The 26684-nt window shown below is 42.5% G+C and overlaps 1 protein-coding gene across 1 annotated transcript in view; it reads left to right on the forward strand.

Annotated features, from left to right (window-relative positions):
* The window catches only part of LOC126416338 (ATP-binding cassette subfamily G member 4), a 220934-nt gene that overhangs the window by 167843 nt on the left and 26407 nt on the right, over positions 1-26684 (forward strand). Inside the window, exons 5-6 of the mRNA XM_050084009.1 lie at positions 6010-6220; positions 20650-20781. Coding sequence (XP_049939966.1) covers positions 6010-6220; positions 20650-20781 — 343 coding nt within the window. The remainder of the gene's footprint in view (positions 1-6009; positions 6221-20649; positions 20782-26684) is intronic.

Raw genomic sequence — 26684 nt, forward strand, 5'->3', positions numbered from 1 at the left:
ATCTTTTACCAGATTTTCATTGTTCATTCGGTAAAACTGCCACATAAAACATTATGCTTTAATTTATGGCTTCTTCAGTAATAATTATATTTGTGACACATTTTTTAGACAGTATTCAGATATACGACTGAATGTATCTGCAAAATTATGTGATTGTTCGACACAAAGTTCAGGACATATGCCGTCATGAACACTGAGATGCGTGAAAAACTGCCTCATCATCGATGACATTTTAATTTATTACTTCTTTGCTATTTGCAACACATTTCGTTGACAGTTCCTACCTTATTTTACTCACATTTGAATCCATATAATTACTTTATGAGTAGCGATCGTAGAATATACAAAATGGAGAAAAAACAGAAATCGATTTCGATCTCTCTCTCTCTCCATTGTCAGTATACACCTATGTTGCTGAATATACCTCCAAAAATATATCATTGTACGAGACATAGTTCAGGAGACATGTCATAAACAGTGAGAGGCGTGAACTATGCTTGATCGTGTGTGACGTTTTAATTTATTACTGCTTTACCACCTACTCCATTCACAGCACATTTCGCAGACAGTATCCACGTAAACCATTGTCTGTACCTGCAGAACTACAGTTCATAGTTCAGGAGACACTACGCCTTTGATATTCAGCTGCATGAAAGTGAAACTACAGGGCGAAATTCGCTAGAGATACAGCTGAAATACTGTAGCGGTATAACTGGACCGTTAGGATAATGGGTGGAGCGAACTGACTGAGCTCTAGGTTACACCTTAAACAAAGCATTTATTACAATAATTACCAAATTTAACATTGACGTAAATTTCTGTATCACAATCGGTTTCATTGTATCAGTCCAGCTAAGAAAAAATGTGGCTTCCAGCTTAAAAGCTCTGAACTGTATTAAGAGACATTATTAAAAAGATGCACAATAAATCATTGGCTAAGCCATAAATAAATAAATGTCTTTAAATACGATATCCCACACACATATCTTAACCAGGAATATCTTAGTGAGACAATCAGTTTTATAGACTCGATGTCAGAGTACAGTCACCATTGAGAATTATATTTCTCTATGATTCCGTACGTAACATGTCATCATACATGTGTAACTAATCTTCTGAAACAGATAAGGTTGTGTGAGAATCTAAGCTAAAGATTGTAATCACTAACCACAATGACACCGATCTGGAAATGACTTTCCTTAAAGCGGCTTCTCCAAAACGTTCATTCACTTACACCAACGAAATTGGTACCAACAGAGAACAGAATTATCCTTATATTCAAAACAGAAAATTGCCCAGTAATCTGCAATGGCATCTTACTAAGAAACTTATAATTATACATCTTTACATCATTACTTAAAATGCAGAGGTTAAAAATCAGATTAATCAAAGTTTAGGGCCTTTTCTGAGCAACAGATGAATTTCCAACATCGAAAGGTAACATGATCTTATGAGCTTTAAGATGCATAGTAGCTTCTGAAACAAACAGGTCTATACCAAACTATCAAATAGTGATGCGTATACCAGGTATTGCTTCCCTGGTTAACTGCGAACTGTGTCACGCTAGTTGCCTTCGACATGGTGTAGATTTTTAGTACATGGCAACTTGAAATTCAAATGTTTAATTGACAGTAAACTAATATTGGTCCCATAGGAATTTACCACCACTCTTACTATTAAGCAGAAATGACAACTGTTATTATCAAAGGTCAGTTTTCTTCTAATTATGATAATAACAGCGTACAGCTTCATATGCACTACAGAGAATTACTTGACTTCCAAAACCAGTTAGCAAGTAATGCCTCCAACAAGCAACGATATCAGAACTTCACACAGCCGAAACGCTCACCAGTGAACTCGCTATAGCTCACTACCGTTCCTCGCAGAATGTCACAAATATCAGTACCTTTAACACCGAACGTAGGAAGAGCACGGCTAGTTCCACATCGTCTACATTACACTCGTCCTTCTTATGACCCGCTGGACCAGTGACCCGTCCGACCAGTTCCAACGCCAGGGCATCAACACCCAGCACTTCCCGGTCACCACTCCGTAACTGACCCCGCCTTCCTCCTTGCCACTCTCTCATACAACATCCTACCTCACCAGCGATATCACGAGCCCGTAAGGTGGAAGTACTATCAGCTTCTGTGTGCAGTACTAACCTTGGCACAATATACCCTGTAGAAATACCAGGTGATCAAAAAGTCAGTATAAATTTGAAAACTTATTAAACCACGGAATAATGTAGATAGAAAGGTAAAAATTGACACACGTGCTTGGAATGACATGGAGTTTTATTAGTATGGCGCTCCACCCCATATTGCTAGACGCGTGAAAGATATCTTGCGCGCGTCGTTTGGTGATGATCGTGTGCTCAGACGCCACTTTCGTCATGCTTGGCCTCCCAGGTCCCTAGACCTCAGTCCGTGCGATTAAGTGTATCGTGATCGACCGACATCTCTAGGGATGCTGAAAGACAACATCCGACGCCAATGCCTCACCATAACTCCGGACATGCTTTTCAGTGCTGTTCACAACATTATTCCTCGACTACAGCTATTTTGAACTTTTGTATTTTTTTGGTTCTAATAAAACCCCATGTCATTCCAAGCATGTGTGTAAATTTATACTTCTCTGTCTACATTATTCCGTGATTTATCCTGTTTTCAAATTTATACTGACTTTTTGATCACCCTGTCTGTACATGTGAAACCTCCTACCTCACCAGTGATATCACGAGTCCATGAGACGGAAGTACTGTTAGCGTCTGCACACAGTGCCAACCTTGGCACAATATATGTAGAAATTTATGTGAAATATGCAAGATACATGCGATATATATTTGACATGTGCGTATGGGTAAAAACTCATTCTTAACACCTGAAATGATTTCAAACAAATTTGGTACACATGGGAAGAGGAATTCCGCCTTATGCAAGACACCTTTTGTCTGTTTTGTTTCACCCAGACATGTTTCAGCACATATTGCGCTATCTTCATGGGGTTCTTGTTTTATTTTTTTTTGCTGTAAAATTGTTGTCACAAATTGCCGGCCGAAGTGGCCGAGCGGTTCTAGGCGCTACAGTCTGGAACCGCGCGATCGCTACGGTCGCAGGTTCGAATCCTGCCTCGGCCATGGATGTGTGTGGTGTCCTTAGGTTAGTTAGGTTTAAGTAGTTCTAAGTTCTAGGGGACTGATGACCACAGCAGTTAAGTCCCATAGTGCTCAGAGCCATTTGAACCATATTTGTTATTGTTACAAATTAACATTTAGCGAAACTTTTGTTAGATAATATTTACAATTGTGAAAGAATAATTGCAGTAAATTATTATACATCATTTGTTCATAGTTCACAGATAAGATATTTATTAACGACCTGATACACTATGTGTTGTTTATAACATTATATCAAAGTTCTGTTTGTAGCTAATTTGCAAAAATAGTGGATGTATGCATTAGTTTACATAGCTTACAGATACTATTGGACATTTATTTCGGTAGCTATTCTGCTACACAAGCTGCAACTTCTCATCTGCAAAACAGCAAAACGTAATTTTTATTTTTCTGTTTATTATGCATTTACAATCTGAAAGGAATATATATCACGTTTTTCGTGGGTAACTTACGGTTCTGATATTGTAGTACTCTCTCATATGTTGTTGGCGAAGTGAATAGGCAGATTTCGTGGCCTGTGGTCACTTGACACTGCACTTTCTCCGATTTTTCAAAACATAGGCCGAGTTTTCGCCGCCATTATGTGTTATTGTGGCTGTGTGGTGTTCATTTGTTTCGTAGCGCCTTTGGCTGGGTGAGGCGCGCGAGTTTGAGGTATATTTCGCATCTGTGTTGTTTGGTTTGTTTGAGTGTGTGTGTGGTGGGGCGGGGGGGGGGGGGGGGTTCAGGACTGGCGCAGAAAGAGAGAGATAGGAAAAGAGGGAAGGAGGGAGAAAGAAGTTTTTTTTTCCTGCGTGATTTTCGTGTGGGTATTATTTTTATAGTTCTTCTATCGTGGCGAAGAGGGTTTTATTGCACATTGATGTGTATTCATTGAGTACTTTCTTTCCTTGGGCTATTGATTTTTGGATGTGATAGTTTTCTTCTATAGTTAATTTATGGTATAAGCTGTTAGTGGTTTTAAGGATGTGTAAGTCCGTTTCAGTGTTTGTTAGATGGTGATTGTGTGCTGTCAGGTGGCCTGCAAATATCTCAACTGTGAACTATGAACAAATGATGTATAATATTTTACAACCATTATTCATTCACAATTGTAAATATTACGTATCAAAAGTTTCTCTAAATGTTAATTAGTAACATCAATTTTGCAGTTAAAAAAATAAAAAAGAACCCACTGAAGATAGCACATAATGTGCTGAAACACGTCTGGGTGAAACAAAACAGAAAAAAGGTGTCTTGCATAAGGCGAAGCTCGTCTTTCCATTTTGTTCAAATTGTTCTGAGCACTATGGGACTTAACTTCTATGGTCATCAGTCCCCTAGAACGTAGAACTACTTAAACCTATCTAACCTAGGGACACCACACACATCCATACCCGAGGCAGGATTCGAACCTGCCACCGTAGTAGTCGCGCGGTTCCAGACTGTAGCACCTAGAACCGCTTGGCCACCCCGGCCGGCTCCCATTTCGTAGCAAGCACAGACATAACAAGAAGAGTTGCAACACCACAAGATGATTATTTGGTACACATATTAGTTACACTCTGGACAGAAATACTGTGGGGGTAAAAGCCATCAGCCTCCTGTTGGATTGAGCGTGATACCATAAGGAAAGGGGGGAGCAGGAGATGGACAGACAGCCAGGGGAAGAAGGACACAGAGGAGATGGACAGAGAGGGGACGGAATGGACACAGAGAGGAGAAGAGGGAGATGTACAAGAAAGGAAAGAAGAGGAGTCGAACAGATACAGAGGGAGAAAGAGAAAGGCAGAGGGCAGGGAGGAGGAATTGGACAGAGAAACGAAAGAGGAGGGGCCAATAAGAGAGACGAGAGAAGAGGAAATGGACAGAGAGAGGGGGATGAGGAGATGGATGGAGAGAGGGTGCTGGAGGAGATGGACAAACAGAGGGGACAGACAACGAGAAAATTAGACAGGGAGAAAAGGAGAATGGGAAGGATCAGACGGACAGTGGGGGAGAAGAAGTCGGACAGAGAGAGGGCGAGGAAGAGATGGACAGTAAGGGGGATAGGAGGAGACAGAGAGAGAGACAAGCTGTAGGGGGTGGAGAGAGAGGGGGGGAAAGGAGGAGATTGGTGGAGAAAGAAGAAAGGAGGAGGTGCACTTATAGAAGATTGAACTAAGTACATACCCTAGCAACACCGGGTACCTAGCTAGTTTCTTGATAAAAAGAATCTCAAAATATGTTACAGTTTTTTCTTATTTATCTCATTCTCTTCTTCGTCGTTTACGCGATGCTTCTCCCTGTCAGAGTACGTCTCGAGGTATACTTCCTGTTTTAAGACTAAAAATCCATGTTTGTGTTTGTAGATATTTCTTAATATTACGAAACAAATGTTACAAGCCGCTTTTCGGCGAGTTTCTAAATTTTCAATAACTTCTTTTGAACAACAGTATGCAATACACATTGACCTGAAGTAACCTAAATCTTTCCTACACTGCGCCCGCGTCAAACCTATAACAGACAAAGCAAAGCGAAACAAAGGTATACCTATTATTGAGCCTTTGTGGTCTACTTCGCAGAAAAGGGTGCGCGATCGCTATCCACCTCCATCAACATTACCTGCACACGCTGCTGTTTGGCAGGAAGTATCATGAAAGATTCCCCTGAAAACTGTACAAGGCCATTATTTACCCATTCAGAGATGACTCGCAGCTGTTTTGATTGCCAACGGGTTCCCTGAACCGTGTAAGGCATGGTCATGTGTTTTTGCTGTTTCCACATTTTTATCCACCACCTATAGTTATCGCATGTGCAGCTGTTGGCAGGCGCCGTCAGCTATGTCTAGAGAGTGGCGCCCCTGTTGGCAGGTGGTGTACCTCCTGAAGCTGCTGGCGCGGCAGGGGCGGACGATCGTGTGCACGATCCACCAGCCGAGCGCGTCGCTCTTCCAACTGTTCGACCACGTGTACGTGCTGGCGCGCGGCGAGTGCCTCTACCAGGGTTCCGCAGACAACCTGGTGCCATACCTGTCGGCCGTGCAGCTGCCCTGCCCCATGTACCACAACCCCGCCGACTACGGTGAGTCTCCTCTGCATTCCTAAAGTAACATTGTCCTGCACTTCCATTTCCGACTGTCAAATCAGGAGATACCCTACATCTTCTTGGAGAACCAGTTGTATCTGATTACAAGATTGTATTGCATTGTATTGTATGTTAACTGGGGACCTAGAAACGACGGAGAGGCTCCGTCCCCGCCGCAGCCGCAGTGGTCCACAACCCTACGACGACTACCGCGGTCCACTTCACCCCTCCGCCGCCCCACACCGAACCCAGGGTTACTGAGCGGTTCGGTCCCTGGTGAACCCCCCAGGGAACGTCTCACACCAGACGAGTGTAACCCCTATGATTGCATGGTAGAGTAATGGTGGTGTACGCGTACGTGGAAACTTGTTTGCGCAGCAATCGCCGACATAGTGTAACTGAGGCGGAATGAGAGGAACCAGCCCGCATTCGCCGAGGCAGATGGAAACCACCTAAAAACCATCCACAGACTGGTCGGTTCACCGGACCTTGACACAAATCCGCCGGGCGAAACCGTGCCGGGGACAAGGCGGTCCTTCTCGCCCGGAAAACCATGCATTAGACCGCACGGCCAATCGGACGGGCGATTACAAGATTACTGACGATCAGCTTGAGCGCACCACATCGTATAAGTGTTTGAAACGTCCGCTCGAAGTCAGTATTACGAAACGCGAAAGGAAGACTTAGGTCTGATGGAAGGTTTCATCGAAAAATATCTGTAAAGAAGATCGCATACGAGAAACTATAGCAAAAAATACCGGCTGAGCATGAAGTGTTTCTCTAATTCCAAAATGTATTTGTAAAGAAATATGCCAGCTACAGCTATGTGATTTGCTGTAAATGGTACCTCAATTCATGAATACTGTTTTCTGGTTAGTCACTTCCATATGTCTACGCGTCGTTTTCCAAATTGCTAAGTTTTTGTGGATACGCTTCTACATGTGGTCTGACATCTGATTTCTTTCCTCTGTTGTTTCAACAAAATGGTCGACTGCTATACTCAGGGTTATTTGTTAGCCAGTTCTTCGGTGGAACCTTTCTGGACAGATGGATCAGTAGAGATGGTCCTGCATCATGGCTACCACGTTCAGTGTACATAAGTCCTCTCGACCTTTTTGCGGGGTTACGTCAAGGAATAAAGCGTTCACTTCACCAGCTCCATAAGATGCTACAGTACAAGCGACGGTGACGGAAGAGATACTGGCAAAGACATCGAGAGAGACTGCTTATTGCCTAGAGCAGTGGCTGTCAAACTGCTGCCCGAATGAAGTATTCACACGACCCGCTGTTCTTTGCCTTATTTTGTAATACCTCTGTATCCAGCAACTAACATAAGAGTTTCTTAAGAGTGCAGTTTTTTTTGCTCAGTAACAAACAAAAATACTTGTAGAGGAAGTAATATTTCAAGATTTACTTTATTTTAGTTGATGTTCGTGAATTCGGTAGTGAGCTCATTAAGGTTGACCGCTTACCTCAGGAGCAGAGGAGTAAATAGCATAGCCACTGCGTCGTTAGACAATACGACAGGAGAGAATGTATTATTGTTTGCGTTCCAGTACTGACAACTCACAGGTGTGGCCTACTCATAATGATCAGTTGCTACGGTATAATTTCAGACAAGGAAGTAACATCGGTTCGTGAATGTGTATTACGGAGACGGTCATCTTCAAATACGTTACTTACTGTAGCAAGGAATATTAACGTGAATTAACGTTGTTGTAATACAACGCAATGGGTAGAAGAAACTTGGCACTCAAAACATTTAGAAACACATTTGTCATCATGCCTCAGTTCCATAAGGTATACATATCATAAAAGTGGATATATCCATGTATCTACACTGACCAGCCAGAAAAAGTGACCACCGACATACTGTCGATATAAACGCGTCCAAGCGATGGTGGCGACACAGTCACACACACACACACACACACACACACACACACACACACACACACACGGTACATGATGTGTCAGTGAGTGTGTAGAATGGGGAAGGCGCGCGATCTATCTGACCGAGGGTAGACTGTGATGGCCCGGAGGTTCGGCGCAAGTATTACGGAAACTGCAGTACATGTCAGTTGTTCGAGTTGTGCTCTGGCAAATGTCATCAACACGTGGTGGAACCTAGGAGAAACCATGTCCAGACGTCGTAGGGTTGGGTGGCCACCCCTCATTACAGATTTCGGATGTCGTAGGCTGATCAGACTGGCAAAGCAGGACAGGCGACGAACTGTGGCGGAAGTAACATCACACTTTAATGCTGGGCAGAGTACAACGGCCGGCCGTTGTGACCGAGCGGTTTTAGGCGCTTCAGTCTGGAAACACGCGACCGTTCCGGTCGCAAGTTCGAATCCTGCCTCGGCCATGGATGTGTGTGAGGTCCTTAGGTTAGTTGGGTTTAAGTAGTTCTAAGTTCTAGGGGAGTCAGATTTAAGTCCCATAGTGCTCAGAGCCATTTAAACCATTTGAAGAGTACAGCGATAGGCCTCCGCAGCCGATGACCCATGCATGTGGCATTGTTAAGACTGAAATGTGCACGTGCTCCTCGGCGCTGAACGTTGCATGATCTGATGAATCCGAATATCTTCTTCCTCATGCCAATGGGAGGCACGAACCCGTCGTCTTCCAGGGGAACATCTCCTTGACACCTGTACTGTGGGGTGGAGGCAAGCTGGCGGCGACTCCATTACGCTCTGAGAAATATTCATGTATACATTTGTCCATTGAAGCTCGTACAAGGCACAATGATTGCGAAGAAGTATCGTACACCGGTTGCAGTCGATATACACCCCTTCATGATGGTCATGTTGCCCGACAGCAATGGCGTTTTTTCAACAAGATAATGCGCCGTGTCACGAGGACAGGAGTGTGTTGGAGTAGTTCGAGAAACACAGTGACGATTTCGATTTCATGTGCTGGTCCCCCCAACTCACCATATTTGAACCCGATCTAACACATCTAGAATGTGATTGAATGTGGCATCAGCGCTCATCGCCCATCTCCCTTGTAATTATGGGAATTAGGTGACCGGTGTGTGCAGATATGGTGCCAACTCCCTCCAGTGACCTATCAGGGCCTTATGGCTTCCAAGCCACGACGCGTCACCGCTGTTATCCGTACCAAAGGTTGACATACCGGTTATTACGTAGGCGGTCATAATGTTCTGGCTGATCAGTGCATGTTCCTCATGCCTCTACTGCATCTATTTCAGTGAAACTTGCCACACATATTATATAGTGCTTGGAAATATATAATATGTGGGCAAGAACCTGCAAACTCCTATTGAAATGAGGGTTGTAACGTCGAGAAAAGGGTGAAAGAGGGGATGGACATAGAATGGAAAGAGAAGGATCAGCACAGGTGGGGGTGGGGGTGGAGAAGATGGCCAGAGAGAGAGTAGGAGGGAGCAGGTAGTGAGGAGGGAGGAGTAGATGGATTAGAGGGAATGAGGTGAATTTGGAGGGGTAGGAAGAGAGAGAGGGGAGACGGTCAGATGTGCGAGAGAAGATGGACGGAAAAAGGAATGAGGATGAGCTAGACAGCTGGAGGACTAGATGGACAGAGAGGGATGTGGGAGACGGACAGAAAGAGAGGAGGAGGAATTGGACAGAAAAAGAGGTGAGGAGAAGATAGAGGGGAGAGAAGGAGATGGACAGAGAAAGGGAAGAGGGACAGAGAGAGGTAGGAGGAGGAGATGGGCAAAGTGAGTGGAGACGATTTAGAGGGATGAGAAGGAGATAGAGGGAAGAGGAGATGGTCTTACAGGAGATGAGGAGGACTGAGAAGGAAATGGACTGCTTCTTTATTCATAAATGATGCGCATTTCGTCTACTTCAAGGCTTCTTCAGAAGTCCGATAAAGGTTGATATGCCTGTTACAGATATGGATGACAAAACATCGGCAAAAATAAATAGGCCTCGTTATGTGCAAGAAAGAAAGTTGAGACAAGTATATGCTTCCGTCACGTTTTAGAAGCATAACATAGGATAACCTTGCCGGTATGCCTGATGTGGTCCAGTGAATACAAGACATGTGGTCCAGTGAAAACAAGACGTGTTCAGGTCCGTACAGACTGTCAAATGTTTACCATCGGCCTACTGCGGTGCATGTTTCAAGCAGCCATTATCCTGGATGACAGCGTATTCGAGCAATCCATCGACCTATTGTGACAAATATTCATTCGACTAGGCAGCATGCTTCCACTGATCCGAGGACCTAACCTGTTGCAATAGCAACTGACGGTGTCGGTCGGACTACATCGGAACACGCAGGCGCCGTCTGAGGCGGAGGCCCATTGCTCATTGTCGTCACATCTGCTATGATGGCTGCCTGTTCTGCTTTACAGGGTGGGTAAGCATCTGACCTTGACGTTCTGTGATGAGGCGCGAACGTCCTACACTTTGTCGCCTTCACGTGTGTCATCGCCTTTCTACCACTTTCCACATATACTTACGAAAGCAGCAGGAGAACAGTCGATTAGCTTCGCCTTTACAGAGATGCTCGTTCCTAAGCGCCATGTCACAACAATCTGGCCTTCATCGAAGTCGCTCATGTCAGTCGATTTTCCTATTTGCAGCCCGTATCGACGCTGGAACGATTCCCCGAACATCACTGAGCCGCTTGCGAACTTTCGATACCACATCATTGTTCGCAACGCCACCAGGAGAGAGTCTACGTCGTGGTTGGCAGTGGTCATTACTTTTCGGTTCATCGATGAGTTTGTTCCCCGGGTATCAGATACTGGTTGTAAGGTGTAAGCAGGGCGAATACAAACTCCAGCCACGATTTAGTAATGATCAAGAATAAACTGAATTTCAAGAGAACTCTCCGGAAAAACCATTGTAGAAACAAGTGGAATACTGGAGTAATGAGGAATGATAAGATTCATATAAAGTTACCTGAGGCTATACACACTGTGATATAGAATACCACGATAGGCAGCTCAGTTGAAGATCAACGGACGCCTCAGAAAAGGGCAGTCACAGAAGTTTGACAGAGAAAGATAGGTTCAAGGAAAGCAACTGCGAAGAAACCTTGATCAATGAAAGAAAGAGGTACAAAAATATTAAGAGAAAGACTGGAATACAGATAAACAGTCACTGAATGTGAAATAAATAGGAAGTCCAAGGAAGCCATGGAGAAATACTGTAGCTACCGGAAAGCGTGAAGACATCGAGAAAGAAATGTTCGTCGAAGCAGCTGATTCAGCGTGTAGAATCAAAACAACTTTCGGTGAAATTAAAATCGAGGATGAGAACACTAAGACCGCACCCGTAATTCCACTGTTAAACGCATAGTAGATAGAGGGAAAGTGGGAAGAGTACACTGAAGTCCTCTACTACGGATAGAAATTTCCTGAAGAAGAAATGGAATTCGAGATGGATAATATAGGAGATGCAATATTGGAGGTCAGAGTTTAATAGAGCTTTGGAAGACTTGCGACCAAAGAAGACAGAAGGAACATATATTCCTTCGGAATTTCGAAATTTATTGAGAAAAGTGGCAAATAAACAACTGTTTAAGGTGGTGTATAGAATCTATGAGACAGGGAGACATAGCATCAGACTTTCGGAAAAATATCCTCCACATTATCCTGCAGATGGTAATGGTAGGTAAGCGCTAGAATTAACACACAATCGCCTAAACATGTCATGCTGGCAAGAATAAATCTACAGAGGAATGGAAAAGAAAATTGAAGCTCTGTTAGAAGACGATCAGGTTTTACTTTACAAAAGGTAAAAAATCAGAGGCAGGTCGGACTCTGCGATTGATAATGGAAGCAACACTGAAGAAAAATAAATTTGTCAACCTGGAAAAAGCGTTCGACAATGTGAATTGGTGAGACAAGTAAGGGTAAGCTATAGCGAAACACGGATAATATATAATATGTGCAAGAACCTATAGGGGATAATAAGAGTGGGAGACCAGGAACGAACAGCTCGGATTAAAAAAATGTAAGACAGGTATGCAGTGTTCCGCCCCTACTGCTCAATCTATACACCGAATAAGTAATGACGGAAACAACAGAATGGTTCAAGAGTGGGATTAAAATTCAAGGTGAGGATCTGATGTATCAGATTCGGTGATGACATTGCTATTCTCAGTGAAAGTGAAGAAGAATTACAGAATCTCCTGATTGAAATGAACAGTCTAATGGGTCCAGAAATGGACTGAGGGTAAATCGAAGAAATACGAAAGTAATGAAAAGTAGCAGAAATGAAATTGAGAGTAAAATTAACTTCAAAATTGCTGATATGAAACTTCCTGGCTGATTAAAACTGTGTGCCGGACCGAGACTCGAACTCAGGACCTTTGCCTTTCGGGGGCTAATGCTCTGTGAGGAGGGGGCGTGAGTCGTGCTTAGCTAGCTCAGTTGGTAGAGCACTTGCCGGCGAAAGGCAAAGGTCCCGAGTTCGAGTCTCGGTCGGGCACACAATTTTAATCTGCCAGGAAGTTTCATATCAGCGCACACTCCGTTGTAGAGTGAAAATCTCACTCTGGATTAAAATTTCTGACCACGAAGTAGTTAAGTGATAGAATTCCATTACCTTGAAAGGAAAGAAACACATGACAGTCGAGGCAAAGAGAGCATAAAAGTAGCATATGCGAACAAGATATTCCTGGCCAAAACACATAGGCCCTAACTTCACGGAAAAGTTTCTGAGATTGTACCAGTGGAGCACAGCATTTTATTGTAGTGAAACATGGATTGTAGGAAATCCGGAACAGAGGAGAATCCAAGCATTTGAGATGGGTTGCTACAGAAGAAAGTTGAAAATTAGGTGTACTGATAAGGTAAGGAATAAGGAGGTTCTCCGCAGAATCGGAGAAGTAAGGAAAATATGGAAAATACTGACAAGAAGAAGGGACAGGATGATAGGACATGTGTTAAGTAAGACGTCGAGAATAATCTCCATGGTACGCGCTGGAGCTGTAAAGCATAAAAACTATAGTGGATGGAAGAGATTTAAAAATACCCAACAATAATTGAGGACGCAGGGTGGAAGTCGCTACTCTGAGGTTAGGGCAGGGAAGACATCCGCGGCGGTCCACACCAAACCAATCAGAATATTCAATACTCAAAAAAATAAAATTAAAAAAATGTATATAGAAATTTATCTGTTTAGCTATGAAGCGTGATGCAGTATTCAATAAAAGTTACTTGGCCTGCCGTAGTAATGTATAACTTACTTTCTGGAGTCCCCTCGCTGAGGAGGCGGTGGAAGGCTGAGTCATCGAGCGAAAACGAGCACCTCATGCATCGTACCTTGAAAATGAAGCAGTGTTCCGAAAGAGTGACGCTGCGACCACATGTACGTATGTGCCGCGAATGACCCAAAACTTCCGTATACGGTTGGCCGTTCAGATAACCTATGCGGATGAAACGCGTATTAATAGCGAGACAAACAGATTAATTAGGAATCTGGGAGAAAATTCGAGGTCGCTATTTGCTTGGTGTGACGCACGTCCGTGTTCGAACTTTCGTAACGCGTGCTATTTTTCCGGCGTCTCGTGACGTCAGTGATAAGGAGACCGACGGTCTCCTCGACCTGGTGGCAGTTCTGCTGGACTGACCTCAGGATCTGGCAACGACGAGCGGAACGCCGGCCGACGGATCCCACTGAAAAGAGAAGGGTCCCAGGTGTAGGTAAACGATCGTGACACAGTTTGGCCCTCAGGTAGAGGGGTCAAAATAATGCAACACGCATATTTTTCGTTTTTGGCCAATTTCACGTTTCAGAGGTAAAACACAACTCAAAAGATAAATTGGAATATTAGGTTTAGAAGGAATATCTTCGAAACCATCATACATAAAAAATGTGTTTCACATAGAAGTTTAAAATAAAATAAATAACGCTCTTGAAAACTGTAAAATAGACTTTTGCAATAATTTGAAATTTTACAATATAGCCCCACGTTTAATTAAGCTAGTAAAATAAAAACCTTTGTTACAACACAAATTAAAGAAGCTTTCAAGCCGGGCTCTGTGGCCGAGTGGTTCTAGGCGCTTCATTCCGGAACCGTGTAGCTGCTACGGTCGCAGATTCGAATCCCCCCTCGGGCACGGATGTGTGTGATGTCCTTAGGGTAGTTAGGTTTCAGTAGTTCTAAGTTCTAGGGGGCTCATGACCTCAGATGCTAAATCCCATAGTTCTTAGGCCATTTGAACCATTTTTTGAAGCTTTCACGCCACATCCATCATGTGAAATACCATTCTTGGAAAATAAGCTGTAAACAACGTGCTTTCGAGTATTTTCAACATACCTAATTAAAATAGCTAAACGTTCATTATTATTTTAATTATTTATTTTAATTTTTGTTGTTTCATGTTTTAAAAGTGTTATTTTACGTTTTACATTAGTTTGTTTCTATTTTTTAGTTCACAGATTCACATACCTGTATTTTATTACACTACTGGCCATTAAAATTGCTACACCAAGAAGAAATGCAGATGATAAACGGGTATTCATTGGACAAATATATTATACTAGAACTGACATGTGATTACATTTTCACGCAATTTGGGTGCATACATCCTGAGACATCAGTACCCAGAACAACCACCTCTGGCCGTAATAACGGCCTTGATACGCCTGGCCATTGAGTCAAACAGAGCTTGGTCGGCGTGTACAGGTACAGCTGCCCATGCAGCTTCAACACGATACCACAGTTCATCAAGAGTAGTGACTGGCGTATTGTGACGAGCCAGTTGCTCGGCCACCATTGACCAGACGTTTCAGTTGGTGAGAGATCTGGAGAATGTGCTGGCCAGGGCAGCAGTCCAACATTTTCTATGCCCAGAGATGCCCGTACAGGACCTGCAACATGCAGTCGTGCATTATCCTGCTGACATGGAGTGTTTCGCAAGGATCGAATGAACGGTAGAGCCACGGGTCGTAACACGTCTGAAATGTAACGTCCACTGTTCAGAGTGCCGTCAATGCGAACAAGAGGTGACCGTAACGAGTAACCAATGGCACCCCACACCATCTCGCCGGGTGATTCGCCAGTATGGCGATGACGAATACACGCTTACAATGTGCGTGCACAGCGATGTCGCCAAACATGGATGCAAGCATCATGATGCTGTAAACAGAACCTGGATTCACACAAAAAAATGCCTGTTGGGCATTCGTGCACCCAGGTTCGTCGTTGAGTACACCATCGTAGGCGCTCCTGTCTGTGATGCAGCGTCAAGGGTAACCGCAACCATGGTCTCCGAGCTGGTAGTCCATGCTGCTGCAAACGTCGTCGAACTGTTCGTGCAGATGGTTGTTGTCTTGCAAACGTCCCCATCTGTTGACTCAGGGATCGAGACGTGGCTGCACGATCCGTTACAGCCATGCGGATAAGATGCCTGTCATCTCGACTGCTAGCGATACGAAGCCGTTGGCATCCAGCACGGCGTTCCGTATTACCCTCCTGGACCCACCGAGTCCATATTCTGCTAAGAGTCATTGGATCTCGACCAACGTGGGCAGCAATGTCGCGATACTATAAACCGCAAACGTGATGGGCTACAATCCGACCTTTATCAAAGTCGGAAACGTTATAGTACGCATTTCTCCTCCTTACAGGAGGCAATACAACCACGTTTCACTAGGAAACATCGGTCACCTGCTGCTTGTATATGAGAAATCGGTTGTCAACTTTCCTCATGTCAGCACGTTGTATGTGTCGCCATCGGCGCCAACCTTGTGTGAATGGTCTGAAATGCTAATCATTTGCATTTCACAGCATCTTCTTCCTGTCGGTTAAATTTCGCGTCTGTAGCACGTCATCTTCGTGGTGTAGCAATTTTGGTGCCAGTAGTGTAGTTGATAATAATAAGTAACCCATTATTACGGTATAAAATCATTACAGTAATGATGATCTGTATAAAGATATGCTTATACATAACGTTTTTTACACCTTGCACACAATATGAAGGAAATTACTTCGCACACTGCACACGAGGGACAACAGACCATAAAACAAAATTCAGCAGTATTTTATAAATGGTGGGTGATCCTCTAAATATACTGATTTACCAGGCAAATTTCAGTACAATGAAAATCTTGGCGTAGATAATTTATTGTGTACTACTGACTGCACCTTGGTTATATTGTTTCTCAAGTGCAGATCTATATTATAATGATTCAGAACTAAATCTGAAATCTTCTCACAAAGTGCTTACCACTTGGAAAATCGTATACGTCCAAATGCTGAACCTGTGTCGTCGAGCAATGTGATTTCACGAGGTGAGCAAGTCACTTGACCTCAGGTATGACACTCAAAACGGTTTTCTCGGATTGACCACCCACCTTCAGAAACTAATGGAGAATTTGGAACGAGAATTGGAGAATCTCTTTTTGAATCCCCATCTGTTCTTGATACGGCCTCAGTCTGGTACAGTAACGTCTGACAACGTCAAAAGATGGTTAACAGAAGATTTCTTTGCCCAGTGCGGTAGAAAAATCTATTACTTTTAGATTCTTGGTGTGGTAAATGTGAAACAACCGTTTCGAGCATTGTACCTGAGAACATGAAACTTGTTCGTCTGTTGATCCCAAAACGCTCAACAGGATAGGTACAGTCGTCGGACGTATACGTTATTTGATGTTGGAAGAACTCTGTGAGAAGATTTTCAGATCTAGTTCTACTGAATGATTATGATGTTGATCTCCACATGTGAAACAACATAATCAAACAGCAGGCACCAGTACGTAATTCTCTTCGCCAAGGTTTCCCATCGTACTGACATATGCCTGATAGTGTGCAGGATATTCAGACGGTCACCCGCCATAATTTCAAATCCTGCTGAATTTTGTTTTATATTGTGTTGTCCGTTGTGCGTATTATATGATGAAATTTTGTTCATTTTATGTGCACAGTGTAGAAAAGTTATGTGTTAAGCATTTCTTTATAGATTATCATTATTGTAGTGATTTTGTATCATAACAATGATTTAGTTAAACAATATAACATATAACAAAATACATATATTTGAAAATGTAACCTAAAAACCAAAAAAGAAACCCGAATGTAGAACGTAAAATAACATTGTAAAACATAAAACAAAAAAATTCGGGGAACAAATAATCAGAATAACAATTAACCTTTATATACTTTAATTAGATATGTTGAAAATACTTCGACAGCACGTGGTGTACAGCTTATTTTGAAAAATAGTATTTCATAAATCAGATTTATTACGTATAGATGGGTGTGGCGTGAAAGCTTCTTAAATTTATAACAAATATTTTCCTTTTTGAGAATTAATTAATGGTAGTGCAGGCCTTTGTAAAAGGGTTGTAGTCTATCCCTGAAGTTTGTAGACCAACATGTGAAGGAAACTAAGGAGAAAGCTAGAAACGGAATTAAAGTTTAGGGATAAGTAATAAAAACTTTATTGTTTGCCGAGATGACATTTTCCATCTGTCAGAAACAGCGAAAGATTTGCAAGAGCAGGCGAACGGAATGGACAGTGTCTTGGAAAGAGGTTGTAAGATGAATATCAATGAAACTAAAACGAGGGGAAGAGAATTCAGTCGAATTAAATCAGACGATGCTGAGAGCATTTGATTAGGAAATGAAAAAATAAAAGTAGTAGATAAGTATTGCTGTTTACGCAGCAAAATAATTGATGATGGCCGAAGCAGACAGTGGCAAAACTCATGGGATTGGCGGGCCTATCATTTCTGCTCACATGATTCATGTGGAAATGTTTCCAATGTGATTATGGCCTCACGACGGGAATAAGATTTTGAGAGCGGCATGGTAGTTGGAGCTAGACGCATAGGATATTCGATTTAGGAACTCGTTACAGAATTCAATACTAGCAGACCCACAGTGTCAAGAGTGTGCCGAGAGAACCAGACTTCAGGCATTATCTCTCGCCACGGACAATCCAGTGACCGACGGGCTTCACTTAGTGACAGAGAGGAGTGGTGTTTGGGTGGAGCTGTCAGTGCCACTAGACAAACAGCAGTGCATGAAATAACTGCAGAAATCAATGTGGGACGTACGACGAACGTATTCATCAGGACAGTGCGGCGAAATTTTGCGTTCATCGGCTATGGCAGCAGACGACCGACGCGCGTTCCTTTGCTAACAGCACGACATCGCCTGTAGTGCCTCTCCTGGGCTCGTGACCGTATCGGTTGGACCCTAGATGGCTGTAAGACCGTGACCTGGTCAGTTGGTAAGAGCTGATGGTAGGATTCGAGTGTGGGGCAAATCCCACGGAATCATGGCTCCAAGTTGTCTACAAGGCACCGTGCGAGCTACAGGTTGCTCCACAAAGATGTGGGCTGTGTTTACATGGAATGGACTGGATCCTCTGGTCAAACCGAACCTGTCATTGATTGGAAATGGTCACATTCGACAAGCTGAAGACCATTCGTAACCCTTCATGGACTTCACGCTCCCAAACAACGATGGAATTTTTATGAATGACAACGCACCATGTCACCGGACCACACTTTTTCGCGACTGAATTGAAGAATATTCTGAACGATTCGAGCGAATGATTTGGCTACCCAGGTCGCCAGACATGAATCCCAACGATCATTTATGGGATGTAATCGAAAAGTCATTTCGAGCAAAAGATCCTGCACCGGCAACACTTTCGCAATTAGGGACGGCAATGAAATTAGCATAGCTGAATATTTCTGCAAGAGACTTCCAACGACTTGTTGAGTCCATCCTGCTGCACAACCTCGAACAAAAGGAGGTCCAACAGCATATTAGCAGGTATGCCATGACTTACATCACTTAGTATAAAATGGGGCCGGGCAATAGCAAGATAAACGTTTCCTTAAAAAGAAATATTCGTTAACATCAAATATAAATTTAAATGCTAGGTAGTCTTCTCTGACGGTATTGGTATATATTGTAGGCATGTACGAAAGTTAAACGTGGACGATAAGTAGTTAAGAAAGAATCTTTCGAAATGTGGTTTTACAGAAGAATGTTGAAAATTTTATGGGTAGATCAGATAACTAACGAAGAGATACTGAATCGACCCGAGGAAAAAAGATATTTGCGGATTAACTTAATTAAGAGAAAGGATCGGTTGATAGGGTCATTTTGAATCATAAAGGAATCGCCATTTTGGAAATGGAAGAAAGTTTGGAGATAAAAATTATAGAGAGAGGCCAGGGCTTGAATACAGAGAGCATGTTCAAATAGATGTAGGTAGTAGTAGCTATGCAGAGATGAAGACGCTTCCATCAGGATAGACTAACATGGAGAGCTGCGTCAAACCAGTCTTCGGACTGAAGACTACAAGAATAACATCAACAACGTGCCACCATAAAATTTTTAATCTTAAATTTGGTAACGTAAAAAAGTGATGGTATGGAATATGCCAATATCTAACTCTCAGCCTGTTATAAAGGTTGCGTTCCCATACTCAAGGGAGGATTTCTTGAGAAGCGTCAATACTGAGGTATAGAAACAAGACTTTTCTGTTGCAGTCAGCCGTACTTAGAGTGAAGAAGAAACGCTTCTGGAATATTGTAAACAGAAACAAATTTTCATTCTTGAAAAGAGCAGCGTGTAACATAACGTCTTTTTCTGATTCACGTGTCAGACGTATCAAACATGCTGCTGAACATATTGATGCTGGCTGGCGATACTTCACAATCCCCTAATTACGAAGCAATGACCAGTGAAATGCAGTGTCAAAAACATCACTGACTTTTAAGATTTGAGTTTCTTATAATGGATTTTTGTACCATCTTAGCTACAGTATGTAGTATGAAACAATTACTTACTCTACATAAGAATGTTTTGATACTAAAATTATGGTTAAGTATTAAATATTTTACATATAATGTATATTATTGCTTGTGTCCAACTACAAATTTAGCTTCAAAAAATAAATGGTGCTCGCTGGCTCTATGATATTTTAGAATGCACTCTTAGGTAATAACATTTTGAGTATCCCTGATATAAAAACATGTGTGGAAGGACGGAGCATAAACATGATAGAAATGTTTGAGTATCTATGCTTTAGTGCAGTTTGGGTAGGTTTGGCTTAAGACTTAATTTGTTTGATCTGCTGTAAACAGACTGTTATTAAATACATTTAGAAATGCTGGTCTGACCGGATACAATTAAAGATCGTGTACAAAAATATAGTAATTATAGTGAGAACGTGATGAAAATATTTTTCTTATATACAGAAAAAATAAATGTGCTCTTCGTAGTTGACCCTGAGGAACACTAAATGTCACATGAGTCCTATGACGCATTTACGTTGCATTCAGTTTATTCTGTTGCACACCTTTACATAGTTTTTCTTAATTTTCGCAAGTAAAACCAAGAACGATCAATACAGTAGCTAAACGATGACTCATAATAAGTCTTATAGTAACGTGAATGGCTGAATCACCCGTGCAGGTGTGACTGTAGGGTTGCTGTTGTGTGTGTTGCAGTGATCGAACTGGCGTGCGGTGACTACGGCGAGGACAAGATCGACAGGCTGGTGGAAGGCACCGAGAACGGTCGCACTTTGCAGTGGTTTGCGGAACCAGAGGCCTTGGCCTATCAGAAACCACCGCGCAGGTGTAAGTATGCGGACGGAGGTACAGCCTCGTTCGTCCATGGCTCTGTTACGCTTCACCGACTAAATTACTGAAATCTTAATAATTTTACCTATTCTTTAATGATGACAACACTTTTCTGAAGAATTGCAGTATAAAGCCAGAATGTCTCTTACTGTAGATTGTTGGTACTGAAACAAATTTATTAAATGAACCTTTATGAATAACAGGTAAAACAGTTCGCTCTGTCTCTTGGAGCAGCGAATGTTGTTGTTGTTGTGGTCTTCAGTCCGGTGACTGGTTTGATGCAGCTCTCCATACTACTCTATCCTGTGCAAGCTTCTTCGACTTCAGGTACCTACTGCAAACTACATCTTTCTGAATCTGCTTAGTGTATTCATCTCTTGGTCTCCCTCTACGATTTTTACCCTCCACGCTGCCCTCCAACACTAAATTGGTGATCCCTTGATGCCTCAAAACATGTTCTACAAACCGATCCCTTCTTCTAGTCAAGTTGTGCCACAAACTCCTGTTCTCCCCAATTCTATTGAATACTTCATCATTAGTTATGCGATCTACCCATGTAATCTTCAGCATTCTTCTGCAGCACCACATTTCGAAAGCTTCTATTCTCTTCTTGTCCAAACTATTTATCGTCCATGTTTTACTTCCATACATGGCTACACTCCATACAAATACTTTCAGAAACGACTTCCTTAACTTAAATCTGTACTCGATGTTAACAAATTTCTCTTCTTCATAAACGCTTTCCTCGCCATTGCCAGTCTACATTTTATATCCTCTCTACTTCGACCATCATCAGTTATTTTGCTCCCCAAATAGAAAAACTCCTTTAGTACTTTATGTGTCTCATTTCCTAATCTAATTCCCTCATCATCACCAGACTTAATTCGACTACATTCCATTATCCTCGTTTTGCCTTTGTTGATGTTCATCTTATATCCTCCTTTCAAGACACTGTCCATTCCGTTCAACCGCTCTTCCAAGTCCTTTGCTGTCTCTGACAGAATTACAATGTCATCGGCAAACCTCAAAGATTTTATTTCGTCTCCATGGATTTTAATATCTACTCCGAATTTTTCTTTTGTTTCCTTTACTGCTTGCTCAATATACAGATTGAATAACATCGGGGAGAGGCTACAACCCTGTCTCACTCCCTCTCCAACCACTGCTTCCCTTTCATGCCTCTCGACTATTATAACTGCCATCTGGTTTCTGTACAAATTGTAAATAGCTTTTCGCTCCATGTATTTTACCACTGCCACCTTCAGAATTTGAAGGAGAGTATTCCAGTCAACATTGTCAAATGCTGTATTCCAGTCAGCATGGAAAGAGCAAAAATAAAAAAATGACAAATAGAAGATTGCACACACACACACACACAGACACACACACACTCACCACACACAAACACACGTATATACACATACACGCACGTAACTTAAATTTTGTCTAGCAAATGAAACCCGTTGACTGTCCCAGAAATCAATTAAAATAGTCCCAATCCCCCAGTCAGACTACGGCTTTCTTGGAGGGTTTCTTAGTCTTCAAGCGAATACCGGACTGGAAGTCCCCTCCCAAAGATTCTCAAATGAGATTTTCGCTTCTGGTACACCCCGCCCCCTTTCGCTGCATCATTCGCGAACTCGGAAGAAAAACTGTCTATAAACGTTATTGGATGTGTTTGGAAGTAATATGTTGCTTGACTCTCATTGTAAAGGTTTTTCTTTTTCTGAGTCGTCTGTCTTCTGAGTTGTCTGATGCGGCCCGCCACGAATTCCTCTCCTGTGCCAATCTCTTCATCTCGGAGAAGCACTTGCAACCTATGTCCTGGATTATTTACTGGGTGTATTCCAGTCTCTGTCTTCCTCTACAGCTTTTATCCTCTAAATCTCTCTCTAGTACATGGAAGTTATTCCCTGATGGCCGGCCGCGGTGACCGAGCGGTTCTAGGCGCTTCAGCCCGGAACCGCGCGACTGCTACGGTCGCAGGTTCGAATCCTACCTCGGGCATGGGTGTGTGTGATGCCCTTAGGTTAGTTAGGTTTAAGTAGTTCTAAGTTCTAGGGGACTGATGACCTCAGATGTTAAGCCGCATAGTGCTCAGAGCCATTTGAACCATTCCCTGATGTCGTAACAGATGTCGTACCATTCTGTCCCTTCTTGTCAATGTTTTCCAAATATTCCTTTCCTTGTCGATTCTTTAGAGAACCTCCTCATTCCATACCTTACCAGTCCATCTAATTTAAAACATTCATCTACACCATCACATCTCAAATGCTTCGATTCTCATCAGTTCAGGTTTTCCCACTGTCCCCATTTCACTATCATATACAATGCTTTGCTCCAAACGTACATTCTCAGAATAGTCTTCCTCAAATTAAGGCCTAAGCTTGGTACTAGTAGACTCCTCTTGGCCAGGACCGCCCTTTTTACCAGTGCTAGCCTGTTTTTTATGTCCTTATTCCGCCCGTCATGGATTATTTTGCTGCCTAAGTAGCAGAATTCCTTAACTTCATTCTACTTTAGTCTTGCTTCCATTATCAAACACGTCAGAACTTCCCGTCTGGTGCCTTTACCTTTTCTAAAGCCAAGCTGATCGTCATTTAGCAAAGCCTCAATTTTCTTTTCCGTCCTCTCGTATATTATTCTTGTCAGAAAATTGGATGCGTCAGCTGTTAAACTGTTGGTGAGATAATTCTCGCACTTGTCCGCTGTTCCGTGAATGACGTTTCTCCGGAAGTCAGATGGTGTCTCATACATTCTATACACCAACGTGAATAATCGTTTTGTTGCCACCTTCCCCCAGTGATTTTAGAAATTCTGCTGGAATGTTACCCATCCCTTCTGCTTTATTTGATCTCAAGTCTACCAAAGCTCTTGGAATGTACATTCTCTAAATTTTAGCAGTAAACACCACCTTGATGCACAGCGCCTCTCGTTTAATATCTGCCGCTGGATAAGCGTCTCCTTTGCACTACTGCACTTATTAAACATGTGACGAAACGTGATACTCTTCTTTGGATCGTTTCATTTTTCTCCATCAGTCCTACGTGGTGTGAGTCAAAGACTGACGAGCAGTACTCAAAGACCGGTTGAACGAGGTTTTGGTAAGCTGTCTCTACGATTGGTGAATTACCTCCCTTTATTCCAATGAGTCAGTCCCTAATACATGCTTCAACTACATCTAGTCTTACGTGTCCGTAGCACTTTCAGTCCGTTTCAGACGCATACTATTGGTGTTTAACTATTGTAACAGTTTCTGGCCTTTGATTATTAATCCTTTAATCGAAAAATAACTGGTCTTTCCGCTTATTCAGCTATAGTAAATTTCATTTATTTATCTTGAGTATCAGCTATTTATACCTGCAGCATTGTCGATCCTCTGAATGTCATCCTCCATTTCACTGCAGTTTCTTCTGTCTCAACGTCTCTATAAGCAACAACACTGTTCGCAAAAAGCCTCACAGAGCGTCCGACGTTATCCACTAGACCATTGATTGCTATCTTGAACTATAAGGACACCGTAACACTCCCTCGCTGGTCGCCAGAAGTTATTTTTACATCCGATGACATTGCCCCGTTAAGAACGACGTGTTCTCTCCTATCACGTCCGGAATGCAGCCAAAGAGCTGGTCAGATATATCGCAAGCTCATATATAGTTCTCAGTGCGAGAGTGCTGATCCGTACAAATAAAAAAATGGTTCAAATGGCTCTGAGCACTATGGGACTTAACATCTGAGGTCATCAGTCCCCTAGTTCTTAGAGCTTTTTTTTTGTCATCAGTCTACTGACTGGTTTGATGCGGCCCGCCACGAATTCCTTTCCTGTGCTAACCTCTTCATCTCAGAGTAGCACTTGCAACCTACGTCCTCAATTATTTGCTTCACGTATTCAAATCTCTGTCTTCCTCTACAGTTTTTGCCCTCTACAGCTCCTTCTAGTACCCTGGAAGTCATTCCCTCATGTCTTAGGGCAGATGTCCTATCATCCTGTCCCTTCTCCTTATCAGTGTTTTCCACATATTCCTTTCCTCTCCGATTCTGCATAGAACCTCCTCATTCCTTACCTTATCAGTCCTCCTAATTTTCAACATTCGTCTATAGCACCGCATCTCAAATGCTTCTATTCTCTTCTGTTCCGGTTTTCCCACAGTCCATGTTTCACTACCATACAATGCAGTACTCCAGACGTACATCCTCAAAAATTTCTTCCTCAAATTAAGGCCGGTATTTGATATTAGTAGACTTCTCTTGGCCAGAAATGCCTTCTTTGCCATATCGAGTCTGCTTTTGATGTCCTCCTTGCTCCGTCCGTCATTGGTTATTTTACTGCCTAGGTAGCAGAATTCCTTAACTTCATTGACTTCGTGACCATCAATCCTGATGTTAAGTTTCTCGCTGTTCTCAATTCTACTACTTCTCATTACCTTCGTCTTTCTCCGATTTACTCTCAAACCATACTGTGTACTCATTAGACTGTTCAATCCGTTCAGCAGATCATTTAATTCTTCTTCACTTTCACTCAGGATAGCAATGTCATCAGCGAATCGTATCATTGATATCCTTTCACCGTGTATTTTAATTCCACTCCTGCACCTTTATTTTATTTCCATTACTGCTTCCTCGATGTACAGATTGAAGAGTAGGGGCGAAAGGCTACAGCCTTGTCTTACACCCTTCTTAATACGAGCACTTCATTCTTGATCGTCCACTCTTATTATTCCCTCTTGGTTGTTGTACATATTGTATATGACCCGTCTCTCCCTATATCTTACACCTACTTTTTTCAGAATCTCGAACAGCTTGCACCATTTTATATTGTCGAACGCTTTTTCCAGGTCGACAAATCCTATGAAAGAGTCTTGATTTTTCTTTAGCCTTGCTTCCATTATTAGCCGTAACGTCAGAATTGCCTCTCTCGTCCCTTTACTTTTCCTAAAGCCAAACTGATCGTCACCTAGCGCATTCTCAATTTTCTTTTCCATTCTTCTGTATATTATTTTTGTAAGCAGCTTCGATGCATGAGCGGTTAAGCTGATTGTGCGATAATTCTGGCACTTGTCAGCTCTTGCCGTCTTCGGAATTGTGTGGATGATGCTTTTCCGAAAGTCAGATGGTATATCGCCAGACTCATATATTCTACACACCAACGTGAATAGTCCTTTTGTTGCCACTTCCCCCAATGATTTTAGAAATTCTGATGGAATGTTATCTATCCCTTCTGCCTTATTTGACCGTAAGTCCTCCAAAGCTCTTTTAAATTCCGATTCTAATACTGGATCCCCTGTCTCTTCTAAATCGATTCCTGTTTCTTCTTCTATCACATCAGACAAATCTTCACCCTCATAGAGGCTTTCAATGTATTCTTTCCACCTATCTGCTCTCTCCTCTGCATTTAACAGTGGAATTCCCATTGCACTCTTAATGTTACCACCGTTGCTTTTAATGTCACCAAAGGTTGTTTTGACTTTCCTGTATGCTGAGTCTTTCTTTCCGACAATCATATCTTTTCCGATGTCTTCACATTTTTCCTGCAGCCATTTCGTCTTAGCTTCCCTGCACTTCCTATTTATTTCATTCCTCAGCGACTTGTTTTTCTGTATTCCTGATTTTCCCAGAACATGTTTGTACTTCCTCCTTTCATCAATCAACTGAAGTATTTCTTCTGTTACCCATGGTTTCTTCGCAGCTACCTTCTTTGTACCTACGTTTTCCTTCCCAACTTCTGTGATGGCCCTTTTTAGAGATGTCCATTCCTCTTCAACTGTACTGCCTACTGCGCTATTCCTTATTGCTGTATCTATAGCGATAGAGAACTTCAAACGTATCTCGTCATTCCTTAGTACTTCCGTATCCCACTTCTTTGCGTATTGATTCTTCCTGACTAATTTCTTGAACTTCAG

Source organism: Schistocerca serialis, chromosome 8 (assembly GCF_023864345.2).
Source record: "Schistocerca serialis cubense isolate TAMUIC-IGC-003099 chromosome 8, iqSchSeri2.2, whole genome shotgun sequence".
In the NCBI taxonomy this organism is placed as follows: domain Eukaryota; kingdom Metazoa; phylum Arthropoda; class Insecta; order Orthoptera; family Acrididae; genus Schistocerca; species Schistocerca serialis.